This window comes from Sinocyclocheilus anshuiensis, unplaced genomic scaffold (assembly GCF_001515605.1).
Source record: "Sinocyclocheilus anshuiensis isolate Anshui unplaced genomic scaffold, SAMN03320099.WGS_v1.1 scaffold91, whole genome shotgun sequence".
Classification (NCBI taxonomy): Eukaryota; Metazoa; Chordata; class Actinopteri; order Cypriniformes; family Cyprinidae; genus Sinocyclocheilus; species Sinocyclocheilus anshuiensis.
In genome coordinates, this window is record NW_015552636.1 from 436877 (window position 1) to 452120 (window position 15244).

At 36.7% G+C, this 15244-nt stretch overlaps 1 protein-coding gene across 1 annotated transcript in view; it reads left to right on the forward strand.

Annotated features, from left to right (window-relative positions):
- Positions 1-14056: 14056 nt before the first annotated feature.
- Positions 14057-15244, forward strand: part of cyth4b (cytohesin 4b) — a 12356-nt gene continuing 11168 nt past the window's right edge. The window contains exons 1-2 of the mRNA XM_016458081.1: positions 14057-14152; positions 15077-15150. Coding sequence (XP_016313567.1) covers positions 14131-14152; positions 15077-15150 — 96 coding nt within the window. The 5' untranslated portion in view covers positions 14057-14130. The remainder of the gene's footprint in view (positions 14153-15076; positions 15151-15244) is intronic.

The following is a 15244-nucleotide window of genomic DNA, read 5'->3' on the forward strand; positions in this document are numbered from 1 at the left end:
AAGTGAAGGGAAGGGCATCTTGTCACCATGGAAACGACCTGGTCAGTGTCTGAAAGACACACACACACACACACACAGATGTTGAGAGTGAGATTAGACCTTTTCATTATCTGAGCACAATGACTGTCAGTGGAACAGCTCAAGACTAAAGAGACGAGACACTTTACAGCGTGACGTTAGCGTAAATAACCTGGCAGCAGGTGTTTCCCAGATAGCATGGTGACATTGATACAGTGTTGAGTTTTGATCCAAACCATCATTTTGGTTGAGATTGACATTTCAATGTTTAATGTATGTTGGATCAACATTGACATTTTGATGAAAGTCGACAGCACACATGGGTAAAGACAGTGAGATTGAGCTAACAGTGATTTGTAGTTGATGAGCACAAGATGATGCATGCATGCGTCTCTGCAGAACACTAGTGGCTGTGTCTCAATCAGTGGGGTGTGTCAAACCATGATGGGCATTTTCCATTGCTTTAGGCGATTTGCTCTGATCCACTGGGGGCTTGGGTTCAGGTAAACGCCCGTTTTGGTCCTGCATGTGCACTTCTCAGTAGTCTACTGATGCTTCCTAATTAGAAAGAAAACACAGGTGCATCCTATACCGAAGTCTTGTTTGTTGAACCGCCTCACATGCATGACTCTGGGTTTCAAACAATGGTGCATCTATCATAATATTTCTCTGTTCCTTTGTTTTTGCATGCTTATTATTTGCATTTGATTTATTGTTACTGAATCTAATAGGATACATTAATTTAAAAAGTTAGTGTTTGAATAAACCATCCATTTTTGTACATTCTTAAAAAGTGCATGCATTTTGCTTTAGTAATATTTATTAGGAATTTTCTGATTAAAGTTCAAACAATATTAAACAGATTTATTGTAGTGCAAGTGACATGAACGTTACACATGGCTCACATATTGCATCTATTACTCAATGGTTGCAGATTCTGAAAAAGGTGTCATTTTGTGTTTGAAAAGGTTTCCCCAAACTTCGAAACGGTCAGAAATATTAATGTTGTTTCAGCATTAACTCGACAGCACTGTTTTATGTTGACATTTCAATTGTATTTCAAGTGTTTTATCAAAAGTGATTTAAAACCAGCATCACATTAGCATTGATCGAGCGATATTACCAATTATATTTTATATTAATCTCAATATTGATTCAGCAGTGATATAGAATCAACATCAGAGTGTAATGTTGATTTACTGACATTGATTATGTTTGTTCATTTCAATGTTAATTCTACAGCATTCTATCATAGTGTAACATTGATTCAATGGATTTATTTTTATTGTTTGGTTGAAATCTCACCATTGTTTCAGCATTAATTGCGGGTGCCAAAGTGTTATTGAACCAACATCTCTTCATAACATTGATTCAGTGACATTTTCATTGTTTTTAAAAAAAATCTCAACAAGTTTCAGCATTAATTGTGGATGCAAAAGTGATATTATACCAACAACCCTTTGTAACATTAATTCAATGCAGCTATTAATAATTGAAATTATATTAATAATGACATTATTTCAATGTGTTAAAAGTCAACATTAGTTTTAATTTATGTTTCTGCTCGTATTGATGGTGATTCATCAGTCATGACGTCATTCTGAAGAAATAAATGCCTTTCGAATCATCCCCTCGGGCTTTGCTTCAGCTGACGTCATCGATCGCTCTTATTGATCAACCGGCTTCATTTAAAGAGACTTTTACTATCAGCTCATCGTGGAGAAAATCAACTCCCATCATTTATTCTCATTTAACATCTTGAGTGACTCAGAAATACGTCATATACAGAAGAAAAATGACCCTGCCACGTTAAAGGCACAGTTCACCCCAAAATGAGCATTTTGTCAGCATTTACTCATCTTCATGTTGTTTCAAACCTGTTTGAGTTCTGTGTTGAACACAAAACGTATTTTGAAGAGTGTTGGTAAGTTGCTGGTCACCTTATGCAAAGAGAATATACTGTATATCCTAATATATAAAGCATCAACATGTTAAATGATATTACGGTATATTAGGAAACATACAGAGTAATATATTGTGTAAATATATTAGAAAATATATAAAAAAGAAGGAATTGCCGCTTTTATATATATTGAAAAATGTGTGACAATATATTTACTTAAATATCACAATGCATGCAATTGTATATTCAGTAATACACTTTATAATATATAGATGTGCATGTGATAAGATGCATGTGTATAAATATATTGAACATATATTTAGTTACTCATGCAGTATATATACACACATATATGGAAATATATATTTCTTATGTTTAACAATTATTTATATATAATATACACGTTTCATATTTTAAAATATACCTTGTTTACAATAGCATACGCACACCTGATCATACTAAAGCATGAAAAACACATACTTTTGTCTTCATTTCTAAATTTATTTGTATGTATCAATGTAGAGCCATACATTGTCAATGCATATATATTGCTGTATATTGCAAAATGCAAGCACTGCTTTCCTATTTATGGAAATGTAGTATGTAATATATCACATTATATATACCCATATATGTTTGTTACACAAGGGTCCCCATTGATTTTCATTGTTTTTTCCCCCGTGTTATGTAATTCAATGGATACCTGCAATTGTTTGGTTACCAACATTCTTCAAAATGTCCTCTTTTGTGTTTAACAGCTGAAAGAAACGTGAGGGTGAGTAGATGATGAACTATCCCTTTAACTTTAAAATGATGAATGAATGTGTGGATATGTTTGTAATAATGAGAAAAGGCAGCAACACACTTTCTGCTGTTGAACTGAATGGAGTTTGAGAGCCGATGGAGGATCAACAGGAGCGGGAGCGTCAGAGGTTAAAGCTTTATTGCTTTATTGTTGCTCCTCCATCGCTCAAAGTGAATCGAGCGGCTGCAGTGTGAACAGCTGTGCAGGTTAATGTGGATTAATGGCACCTCTGGGAACAAAAGCTCCAGCTGTTCTGATCTCAGTCAGTCTGCTGCCATTGAAAAAGCCTTTCACCAGAATCCATCACAAACAGCTGAAATGCCAGCGCGTTCAGCGACCATTCATCACTGCGCAATTAGTATTAGTTCATCTAAGCTCAAAACATCTCATGTGAGAATTCAGCACATTTGAGAAAGAATTAAGTGCATCTACTGTTCAACGGATAATAATCTGATTCTACATTCACATGCAGATGTGTTTGCCTATTTTTTCGCACATATAAACAGAAAACCTAATTCTATGCAACTGGTTTTTAAAGGAATCCTTCAGGTTCGACATGATCAATGACATGCTGTCGACGACCACAGAAAATCATCCCAAAACAAGAACAATTCTGTTCAAAATAATGAAAATAGACCTTGTTTATTAATGACCACAAGCATTATTTTAAGTTAAGTTAACACTCACTAACCTCTTCTGCAACTCCGGCCATAAGTAGTTAAATCACATAAACCTGGCAAATTTAATCTGTTTAGACAATTTAAAGCTCAAAAAATAAATATTTGTGCGCAAGAATTAACCTAAGTGATTTAACAAAACATAAATGTTATATTTCTGCATCTACATCCTCTGGAATGTGTTAAAAGTGCGGTACTATACACATGCCTTTTAATTGTTTTTACACATTAAGAACGTTCCTATAAAACACAACACTCTTCAGTGCTCATGTAAACGGTTCTGCAAGATCTCAGACAGACGTTCTCTGACGCTGTGTGCTGAGTGACACGTGCAACATCAAACAACAGCATCTCTCAATCACTTACACAAGATCATATTTAGGTACATAATTAGTTAAGTTGGTTTCAAATGCCTCAAATTTCAGATTAGAGTAAAATTTCAAAGCAACATGGAAACTCACCGTTAATAACTTCACGCGTGTCCACCTGCACGAGCGACTCTGAGGAAATGAGCCGCCGCAGCATCAGCAGCACGAGGAAACACAGCATCCCGTATCCAGGCAACCACAGCGATGATGCACTGAGAGAGAGAGAGAGTCAGAGAGAGACAGAGAGAGAGAGAGAGAGACAGACATTAGTGACGATGCTCCTCTGAGATTTGTTCATGGAATATATTCCTCTCATAAATGTGCGCACATGTCAGGTCAGATGGACCTGAACTGAGATGGTTTTACTCTCATGTGAGTCATTTAAAATGTTAGTAGAACTTTGCGTACAAAGATGGTAGCAAATGAGCAAATTTGTCTTGGTGCAGTTGTCAAAACTACAGAAAAACAGCCAGAAATGCCAACACAACACATCAAATAAAAGCCCTCAGAGATTAAAAGTGTACATGTAATCATGTGAAATCATATCAATGGTTTCAGAAGCTATTTCTTTAAAACTCACTGAACCCTGATGAAATCAATCAGTGTATTTCCTCATTAGTAGTGATCTGTATCTTCGTAATAACATTGGCACTGGAAGTGAATTTACTCAAATGGATGACAGAACAGCTGAGACACACCATTTATAAAGTGATATAAATGAATGTACAGCTAACAGAAACAATGTTATTGATCAGGGTCTCGCTTCAGATCTGGTCACATTCTTGACATTGAACCTAAATGTTATGAAAATGAAAATGAATGACCAGATTTTAAATTCAGTTTAGATACAGTTCAGTTTTGTTATTGTTAATTAAAACTAAAACAGTTTTTGTTAATTGAAATAAATCTGAAATAAAGTAAAATATAAATATCAGATGTAAATCCTCAGTGAAAGTTGACTCGGCAGCTAAATGAAAATGTTTTAATAAAGACGTACTAAAATGACTTTCGCTGGAATTAAAAGTAAATCTAAAAAGAAGTATTAAAAAATGAAAACTAATAAAATGACAAAAGCACATAACGATATTACTAAAACTCAGGAAAGGAAAAAAGGCCTAAAATTACTAAAGCTGAAATAAAAATAAATCTAAAATAAAAAAAAATTTGAAATGACAAAAGCGCATAACAACATTACTAAAATGAACTAAAGTTAAAAGAAAAACTGAAAATATAAATAAAAATAAATTATTCATAAATACTATAATAGTATATAATCAATACTAAAATAACACTGATTCAGTTGCTTATACTGTCTGTTTCTTTGTTTTGTGTACTTTTTTATTATAATCTTTATTTTCTCTTTTTTTTCAGTTCATCATAACTATCGACCAGAAATTGTTTAATATATCGATGCACCAACATTTGTCACATCAATAAAGCCCATTGAAAAGAAATCTAAAAAGAAGTATTAAAAAATGAAAACTAATAAAATGACAAAAGCACATAACGATATTACTAAAACTTAGGAAAGGAAAAAAGGCCTAAAATTACTAAAGCTGAAATAAAAATAAATCTAAAATAAAAAAAAATTTGAAATGACAAAAGCGCATAACAACATTACTAAAATGAACTAAAGTTAAAAGAAAAACTGAAAATATAAATAAAAATAAATTATTCATAAATACTATAATAGTATATAATCAATACTAAAATAACACTGATTCAGTTGCTTATACTGTCTGTTTCTTTGTTTTGTGTACTTTTTTATTATAATCTTTATTTTCTCTTTTTTTTCAGTTCATCATAACTATCGACCAGAAATTGTTTAATATATCGATGCACCAACATTTGTCACATCAATAAAGCCCATTGAGACAGACAGACAGAACTGCAGCGTTCAGCTGATTCCTCCTCACTCACTGTAAGGAAAGAAATCAATGTTCACAACACACCAAGAACAAACTCAGCATGTTCTCAACATACTCCTACTTCAGAGTCGCTTCCACTCGTGTTATGCTCTAATGATTTCAAACAGGCCTGCAGTGCAATAACTCAACAGCTCATTGAAGTCTGCATCCTTCAGATCAGCATTCAGCTGCTCGTATGAAAAGCGTCTGATCAGTTTTAACACAGACTGGTTCTGCTGTCAGCTGGAGGTCTCGATTAGCTCGTCTCGATCTAGAATGCTGAATTTCTCAAAATAGTCATGAGAATCATGCCAGGGATGATTATAACAGTACTCTGGATTAGTTACTCTGTATCTTAGCAGTAAGTGCTCAAAAATGGATTTCATCCATGTTAGTAACCACATCTTTGTTTATGTTAAATCCATATCCATAAATGCAGGATGAGCATAGGGACTCCTGAGTGACATTATGGCACTGAGAATCAATAAATGAATTATCAGACCTTATAAATAAACAGCCTTTGGCACTGGTCCAGTTTTTCGGCAGTAAGCGGATCAGTCTTGGCAGCTTTTGCAGTTATTAAAAATCCCCAGAGAGAAAACTGACATGTACAGGTCAATGCTAATTTTGACAGCAAATTTTTATTAAGTTTTAGTCATAGTCTTTTGACTAAAATGCCATTTAGTTTTAGTCATATTTTAGTCACCTGAATTGTTTTTAGTTTTAGTCTAGGTTTAGTCGACTAAATATCATAAGATTTTAGTCAACTAAATCTACAGTAAATTTAGTCGGCTAAAATATAATGGGTTTACAGTGTATATATAGTTTTGATATTAAAGTTTTATCATGATATCATGACCATATTCGTCATTCTTTCAAGCAGATATATTTATTTCTATAAATAAATTTAGATTAATCTTTAGGACTACTAAAGTTTTTCAGTCAAGAGCAGTGCGTGATTTTCTGTCTTTCTTTTGTTGCTTGATTAACATCAATGACTCGGACAATAGCAACTAAATTAGGCTGCTGTCCCTTTAAAACCGAATGCACGGATGCAATGTACTGATACACGTTCTTCCTACTGTTTACCTTCACTTAAGACGTAATCAACTGTGTTTACGTGAATACTCGTCAAAACAGACAATTCGACATCATTTTGTGTGTAATTTTCTGTTCATGCGACGCGAAAGAGTACTCGCGCGCTGTGAGAGGCGCTTTCTGTGTGTGTGTGCTTCAGTGTCTGCGCTCTGAAAACCGGACCGAATTGAGTTCTCTCTTGCGTCGTCACATTTATCCATATGTCTGCTCTTCTCTTACTCCCACATTTTGAACATTTTATGAGACGTGCAGCAAGTGCATTTTAGCTTATGTCCCGCCGGTTCATAGGCTACACATCTAACCTCTGAACCACGCAGCAGATTCGTTCTGAAATTGAATGAATCTCTTCCCAAATCGTCCCTCCCTAACATTTTCGTCTCGTTTTTATTCGTTGACGAAATGTAAATATATTTTCGTCATAGTTTTTGTCATTCAAAAAGAGTTTTAGTTCGTTATCGTCTCATTGTGAAAATAATGTCGTTGACGAACATTATGATGAAAATTATTCGTCAACAAAATTAACACTGGTACAGGTCAATGAGGTTAATGCTGGAACTTGCTCAGGATGACCTACCAGTAGTCAAAACTAACCCACACAACACTCCTCTAACCCTAACTAACTAATAAGAGATGGTTCATATTTTCAGGACACTTGTTATGGTACTTTAATATTGTGTTACTGAATGATTTCTATGTTTATATACCATGGATTTACTCCAAATCTCATTACGTTTAGTGTTCTCGTGAACTGTTGTTCCTTTTCCTTGCCTGCAGACCGCCAGAGGGCATAACTGAGTGGAATATCTTCCTGTCCTCCTCCTTGTCAAGAACCTATATAAAAGCTGTCACTTCATGACCTTAATGATGTGTCCGTCTATAAATACCTCCTTAGGCGTCATCACTTCGTCTTTCGTCTTCTCGTCTGAGAACCTGCAGCAGTGTGAAGTGGAGCTAAACAGAACAAAGTTCCGACAGCAACAGTAAAGAAATATTGTGTAACAGGTGAACGTGGTTTTCTGAACCATCCGCAGGAATCTGGTGAAGTATTTTGCATTTAAAAAAAGAAATTGTGGGGGTGCTGGTGTTTCCATATACCTACCTGATTCTACAGTCTAAGAATATGTCTACACAGTGTTCATCTTGGCAGGAGCAGATGGGGCCATTTTGGAGAGTACCCCAGAATGTAATCAACATAATTAGTGTTGTTTACGTTCAGCATGCGCTCGCTTTCTACTGAACGTAAACAACGCTGATTACGTTCTGGGGTATTTTTTCCAAGGTTGGCAGGTCTGTTAATGCCTCGCTCAGTTCACCAGACTCTACAGCCACAGAGCTGGTTAATATAGCTCTGCGATCGGTAGGTTCAATAGCGGGTCATTGTGGTAAGGTTATGGGGTTGTTGGTCCAGGTGCGCCGTCAAGTTTGGACGACTTTATCCACTCTTTAGCCACTCTGCTTCAGCTTCCTCTGGTTCCCGGTCAGATATTTGGACCAGCAGCTCAGGAGGCGTTAGACCGAAGGCTCGTGGCTTCAGATGCACAGTGTCAGTTGCAGAAACAACTCGCTTAATTTAAAGTGCCTGGTTATTCACCTTATTCCTTCTGCCAGGGTACTTTTCCCTTTCGCCACCAAATTCCAGTACGTGACCTGCCACCAAATAGATCATATAAGGTTCAATAATCCAGGCCAAATGGGCCTCCCTCCACCCAAATCATATCATTGTTCTTGACCCTTTAACTGCCTCACCATTTTCTAGTGCTTTTAAAGACTCATTGTTGTACAATCTTGATGACTGTGATCTCAGTGTAGAAGAATTCACTGTCTTATTTGAACTGAGATTTTGGACTTCGTTGCTCCGTTGAGAGTAGCTGAGGATAAAATAAAAATCTCGTTCGAAATAATGCAGGACGCATTATGTAAATACCAGAGAGCAGTTAAATCTGCTAAAACTACATTTTTTCCCGAACTTGTAGCCAGTAACAGCCAGTGGCCTCAGGTTCTTTTTAATGTTTTTAACTCTCTTGTAAACCCACGTGATTCAGATTTTATTGTGCCATCTTTAATATTATGTGAAAACTTTCTGAAATATTTTGTGGACAAAATTGCTGGTCTTAATTTTCCACCCATCACGGTTATCAGTGACTCCCTGATTTCTCCTTTTGCCCAGCTGTCTTCTAGCAGTTTGAGCCGGTTACATTCTCCTATCTTTCTGGCATAGTTAAACAGCTACGTCCTGCAAACTGCCCCCTTGACAGTATTCCTGCACGCTTAGCTAAAGATGTCTTTGACACTTTTGGGCCAAGTGTTGTATCTTTGGTTAATACATCTCTCAGCTCAGGGTGTGTACCAGCTGTTTTTAAACATGCCATTGTGCAACCGATTCTAAAAAATAATAATTTGGATCCTTCAATTTTGTCTAATTTTAGACCTATATCTAAACTCCCCTTTTTATCGAAAGTCTTGGAGAGAGTTGTTTTTAATCAACATCAATCATTTCTAAATGAATTTAATATTTATGAAAAATTTCAGTGTGGTTTTAAGCCCCGTCACAATACTGAAACTGCTCTTTTAAGAGTTTCTAATAGCCCCTTTTTTTGTGGCGTCCCCCAAGGGTCAATATTGGGCCCTATGTTGTTTTCTTTGTATATGCTGCCCTTGGGGTACGTATGAGCACATTACCCCAGTCTTAGCTTCACTACACTGGCTTCCTGTCTGCTTCAGGATTGAATTCAAGATTTTATTGTTTGTTTTTAAGATTTTAAATGGCTTGGCGCCTGCTTATTTATCAGAGCTTTTACATGTCCACACTCCTGTTAAAGCACTGAGGTCGTCCAATCAGGTGCTCCTCGATGTTCCAGGTTAAAAAATAAAGGTGACCGAGTTTTTTCAGTGGTGGCACCTAATTTGTGAAATAGTTTACCTGTACACATAAAAACTGCTCAGACTGTTGGAATTTTACAGTTTCGTCGCTGGCCCCTCTTGAGCACTGGAATTCGTCCTTTCATTACGACGAGCCCAGAAAACACACAATCCTTTCCATGGAATGTCAGACGCTAATGAATTTCAAATGCTAATGCTAACTTCCATGTTCCAATTGCGCCCCATCACCGCCACTTCCTATAATTCCATTTCGAAGGGAAAACATTTGAATTCAAAGTGCTCCCTTTCGGTCTGGCTTTAGCACCAAGGGTCTTTACCAAGGTCGTTCAGGCAGCCCTTGCTCCCTTACAACAAAAAGGCAGGTCTGGAAACTTTACTGACGATGGGCCGGTTGTACGCCACAATAAGGGTTTATGTGGCTGCGATTTCAGTGCACAGCGGTCTCATAGATGGTTGCTCTATTGGGAAGCATAAATTGGTGGTTGCTTTTTTAAAAGGTGTTAACCGGTTAAATCGATTGTAGAATCATTATTCCACAGTGGGATCTTAGTATTGTTCTTAAAAATCTTTGTGTGTATCCGTTTGAGCCATTGCCATTAGCAGATATTAAATGGCTTTCTTTGAAAAACGTTTTTTTTTTATGGCCATTTCGCTCTCTGTGACTTCACAATGTTTACAGTGGTATTCAGAAGATTCCAAAGTGACGCTATGGCTAAACCCGGCTTTTTTTATGTTAACACACCAGTGATATTGCCAGCGTTTCACTCGGTAGACCTCGAGATGCGTCAAGAGCTTTGTCCTGTGAGATCCCTTTGTCTTTATGTGTATAGGACAGCTCCCTGGAGAACTACTGACCAGTTATTTGTTTGTTTTTCAGATCCTAATAAGGGGTTTCACTTCTGTACAGAGTCAGATTGTCCTTATTGGTAACTAATAAAGAGTTATGTCGTAAAGGGACATGCATACCGCCAGAGCCTCTGGTCATTCGGGTCAACGAGAAGACTCTGAGGAAGTCATGACATTTAAGGAGGTATTTATAGACAGATATGTCATTAAGGTCACTAGGTGACAGCTTTTATATTAGGTTCTCGACAAGGAAGAGGACAGAAAGATATTCTGCCCTCTGGCGGTCTTCTGCCAGTCAAAGAACCAAGGTTACATACGTAACCAACGTTTCGATTCTCTTTCAGTCATGAAACTGTCTTCACCTGCAGTGAGTCATTCACAAGCCGCAGGTGTTCAACTTACCTTCTTCATTACTGACAAACAAGGTTTTTGCCGGTTTGTTTTGAATATTTTATGTAATTATTTTTTTCATTCAGCGCTCGTTTTGTTCTCTGTGTTCTTTAATTATTGCATTACTGTTTTACGGAGTAAGAACCACAAACCGATTCAGTCAGACTGTTACACTAATGGAAAAGATTAGACTCTAAACAGTGATTCATTCGCGATTCAGCATTATTATGTCTGATTCTAAACAAACGACAGAAAATATGGGGAACACAACGTGATTGCTGAAATACCGTGAATTGAAATTGTTTCTCAGATCTTCTTTACTACGCAAGGATTTATCAGTAAAGTTTCACCAGGGCTTATGATAAACTGATTCCTAATGCTTTCTTTTGTGTGTGTGTGTGTGTGTGTGTGTGTTGTCTTCCATTTTAAAGTCAACAAGCCCATTCCACGTAGAATATCTGTGGGTGCAAAATAATACATAGGGACTTTAATGAAAAGTAATTAATGCACTATGATTTTTAGTGACGATGTGCTTCTATCACTACTATTGGTCTGAAAATCCATCTCAATAACAGATCAAGAATAGATCAGAACTGAGAATCTGAAATTATGAAATACACATAAATGCGATGACACTGTGAAGCTATATTGTAATATAAATCTACTCAAATATGATGGTATGCAGCTTGTTGACAGTCTCAAATGTAAGATAAACAGTGTGTTCAAATGATCTGAACCCAGAAACTGAAATGAAACATGAATTGACCTCATTTGAGAAGACAGCTCTACTGATGCCTCGCTCCAGGCTTTGGATTAAAAGAAGTATAGAACACAAATACTTATGATTGACAGGATATTCACCGTATATGCGGCTTGAGAAGCGAAGGCATTGACTCAGTTACTGCAGCACTAAATCAGCCTCATGCTTGTGTCAAGAGAAACATGAGCGCTCTTTTATCTTCACTTTCAACTCGAAATAGATCTTCTAATGAATCTGAAGATGCTCTTTGTTATTTACTATTTTAATCGGAACACATTTGCATGTATGAGCCATTGCCATGGCAACGCCTTGAGGAGACGAGCTCTCAAGACTTGTTTGTTTGGGCTGGTTAGTGTCACACCACTTAATAAACTATTCAACCCAACACAGACCGCTCTTCTTCATCATGTGTCACATCACTGTATGAAAGATGATCACGAGAGATGATGAAATACATGCTACAGGATTTTTCAGCAACATTAAAGGATAGTTCACCCAAAAAATGAACATTCTGTCATTGTTTACTCATCCTCAAGTTGCTCCAAACCTGTATGATAAAAGAAGATATTTTGAAGAATGTTGATATGCAAACAGTTGACAGTAGCCATTGACTTCCATAGTATTTTTTTCCCACACTATCAAGTCAACAGGGGACCGACAACTGTTTGCTTATCAACATTCTTCAAAATATTGTTCATGTTCAGCAGAAGAAAGAAACGTATACAGGTTTGAAACAGCTTGAAAATAAGTAAACAATGACGGAATGTTCTTTTTGGGTGAACTGTCTCTTTAAGGAGTCGTCGTGATGTTTTGTCCACTTCACTTTGAAATAAAGGTTACATATATATTTTTTAAATTAGCATTTTTGAGTGTTAGTATATACATGTACATATTCTGTTCGACATAATATACAATTTATTGTGATGCATATTTTTGTAAAGTGTAAACGATTAAATGAGTTTATGTCCACCCTGTTACATTGGTGCTACTTGTCCTTTAAAATCTTAAGCGTGTGCCGTAAATCACATGACCTGCTAGAAGTGACATCATTTCCTTTGAGGGAATGTGAATCCAAGATTAAATGAAGTTTTAGTCATAAACTTTTTCACTTTTCCTCATTTTTAGAAATCTTATCAATTAGCGTAAAACTCAACATGTCCACCCTGTTGAGTCAGTTTATAATGGAATTGAAAATGTTATACATCTATTAAATTTCTTGCTAAATCCTCTGATAGCCAGGTTTAAAGGTCCACACTGTTACACACTGCAGTGAAATGTGCTGTAACAGGGTGGACAGACTGAAATATTTGCTCAGGATTATTGGGTTATTGTTATAGTTTGAGGCCTGAGCTCCAGCAGTCTGTTTTTTTTATACACACATGTTTTAAACCTCTGATAAGACTGAAAAAGCACTGAATTTTAACATTTTTCACCTTATCTGATCAGTCAAAGTTGCACCAAACTGTAGGAATGACCAAGAATGCAGATTATTTTCTTGTTTCTTATTTTTTTTTTAAATGGTTTGTTTATCGTTTTTTTTATGTAAAAAAACAAAACAAACAAAATGATAAAGATAAACTGGAATTGACAGTATCAGAGAGATAAAAAACTATACATTACACCTGCATACACATACAGTTGTGGTCAAAATTTTACATACACTTCGGAGTATCTGCCAAATGTTAATTATTTGACCAAAATAAGAGGGGTCATACAAAATGCATGTTATTTTTTATTTAGTACTGACCTGAATAAGATATTTCACCTAAAAGACCACAAGAGAAAATAATAACGGAATTTAAAAAAAAAATGACCCCGTTTAAAAGTTTACATGATTCTTAATACTGTCAGTCCCTTGTTTGTCCTGAAAAGTGAATCTGCCTGCTGTTCTTCAGAAAAATCCTTCAGCTCCCACAAATTCTTTGGTTTTCCAGCATTTCTGCGTATTTGAACCCTTTCCAACAATGACTGTATGATTTTGAGCTCCATCTTTTCACACTGAGGACAACTGAGGGACTTACATGCAACTATTTCAAAAAGTTGATAGATGGTCAGTGTGATTGACAGATGATTGTCTAAAGAACTAAGTCATCTGAAGTTCTTTATGAGGTTCATCAGTTTTTCAGTTATTGGTCAGTAATCAGTGTGTAATGTGTGTTTTCAGTGTGTCCATCACCAGCAGATGGCATCATCAGATCAGCTGAAGTCCTCTCATCATCTCTCATCGTGTGTGTGTGTGTGTGTGTGTGTGTGAGTGTGTGTGTGTGTGTGTGTGTGTGTGTGTGAGTGTGTGTGTGTGAGGTCCTGCGCTGCTCCTCCTGCGGAAACGCTTCACTTCTGGTGTGAAACAGTGTTTGCAGGGCAGGGCAGCGGCTGATAGAGGAACTCACACCATCTACAACAAACATGAAGAACGTCTGAGTCCAAACTCACAGCAGATCAGCATCACATATACTGTATATATATGTATAAGTCACCATGACTGAGAGCTATCACACAGGTAAGACAGCATTTAACTTTAACTAAACTAAACTCTTATTACTGACAGACAGCTCTCTGTCTTCTATCAGCATCTGTATTTCCATTTATTTTTTATCGGTAATGTTTTATTGATCTGCACTTTATATCAAAGCACCAGTAAGCAGAAAGACAGATTTAATGCAGGTTATAGATGATTAAAGTATATTTAACTACAGATTATTCTTTACTGTAACTGTAAAGTACTAAAACAATATCTTATCTCTATTCTTATATCAATTATTATATTTTCAAATAATGCACATGTCTTTTTGAGTTCTGTTGAAGTGAAGCTTGATGCCTGTTTGGTGCTGATGGATTTTATACGGAAATGTATATCTGTAGTCCAGGATCACTTCCACTCCCGTAACACCGCTGAAATATTATCTGACATACAGTCATCAGATGATCCGGTGTCAAATACTCTCATATCTCATATTTCATATCTATTTCATATTTCATATCTGCTGTTATGATTGCTTGTAGATCAGCTCTTGTTTCTGTCCTCTGATCGCTGTGGTGTGTTTGGATGCTCATATCTGAAGTGAAACACAAACACACACACACACACGCGCACACACACACACACACACACACACACACACACACACACATGTGTTCAGACGCCCCTCACGCAGGAGCCAGTGGCCCCCATGACAACAGATTGCCTGTTTCATAAAGCAGAACAGGACTCTGTGCTCGTGAAGTGTGAAGCTCATTGTTCCAGACTCTGATCTGATCAATAATCTGTTTTAATGTTTATTTTGATGTTGTCATGTTGAGGATGAACTCACTGCTGGATGAGCTCATGTTTATATTGAGCTGGATGTGAATCTGCAGAGACACACTGATGTTTGATCAAACGTTCACTCGTGTGATTAATTGTGTCTCGTTTGGTTTTTCTCAGATTTGACGGCGGAGGAGCAGATGGAGATCGAGCAGCTGAAGATGCACAAGCAGATCCTGCTGGAGGACATTGAGGTAAATGAACATCAGCTGCTGCTTCACACACACACACACGCACACACATACACACACACACACACACACACACACACACGCACGCACGCACGCA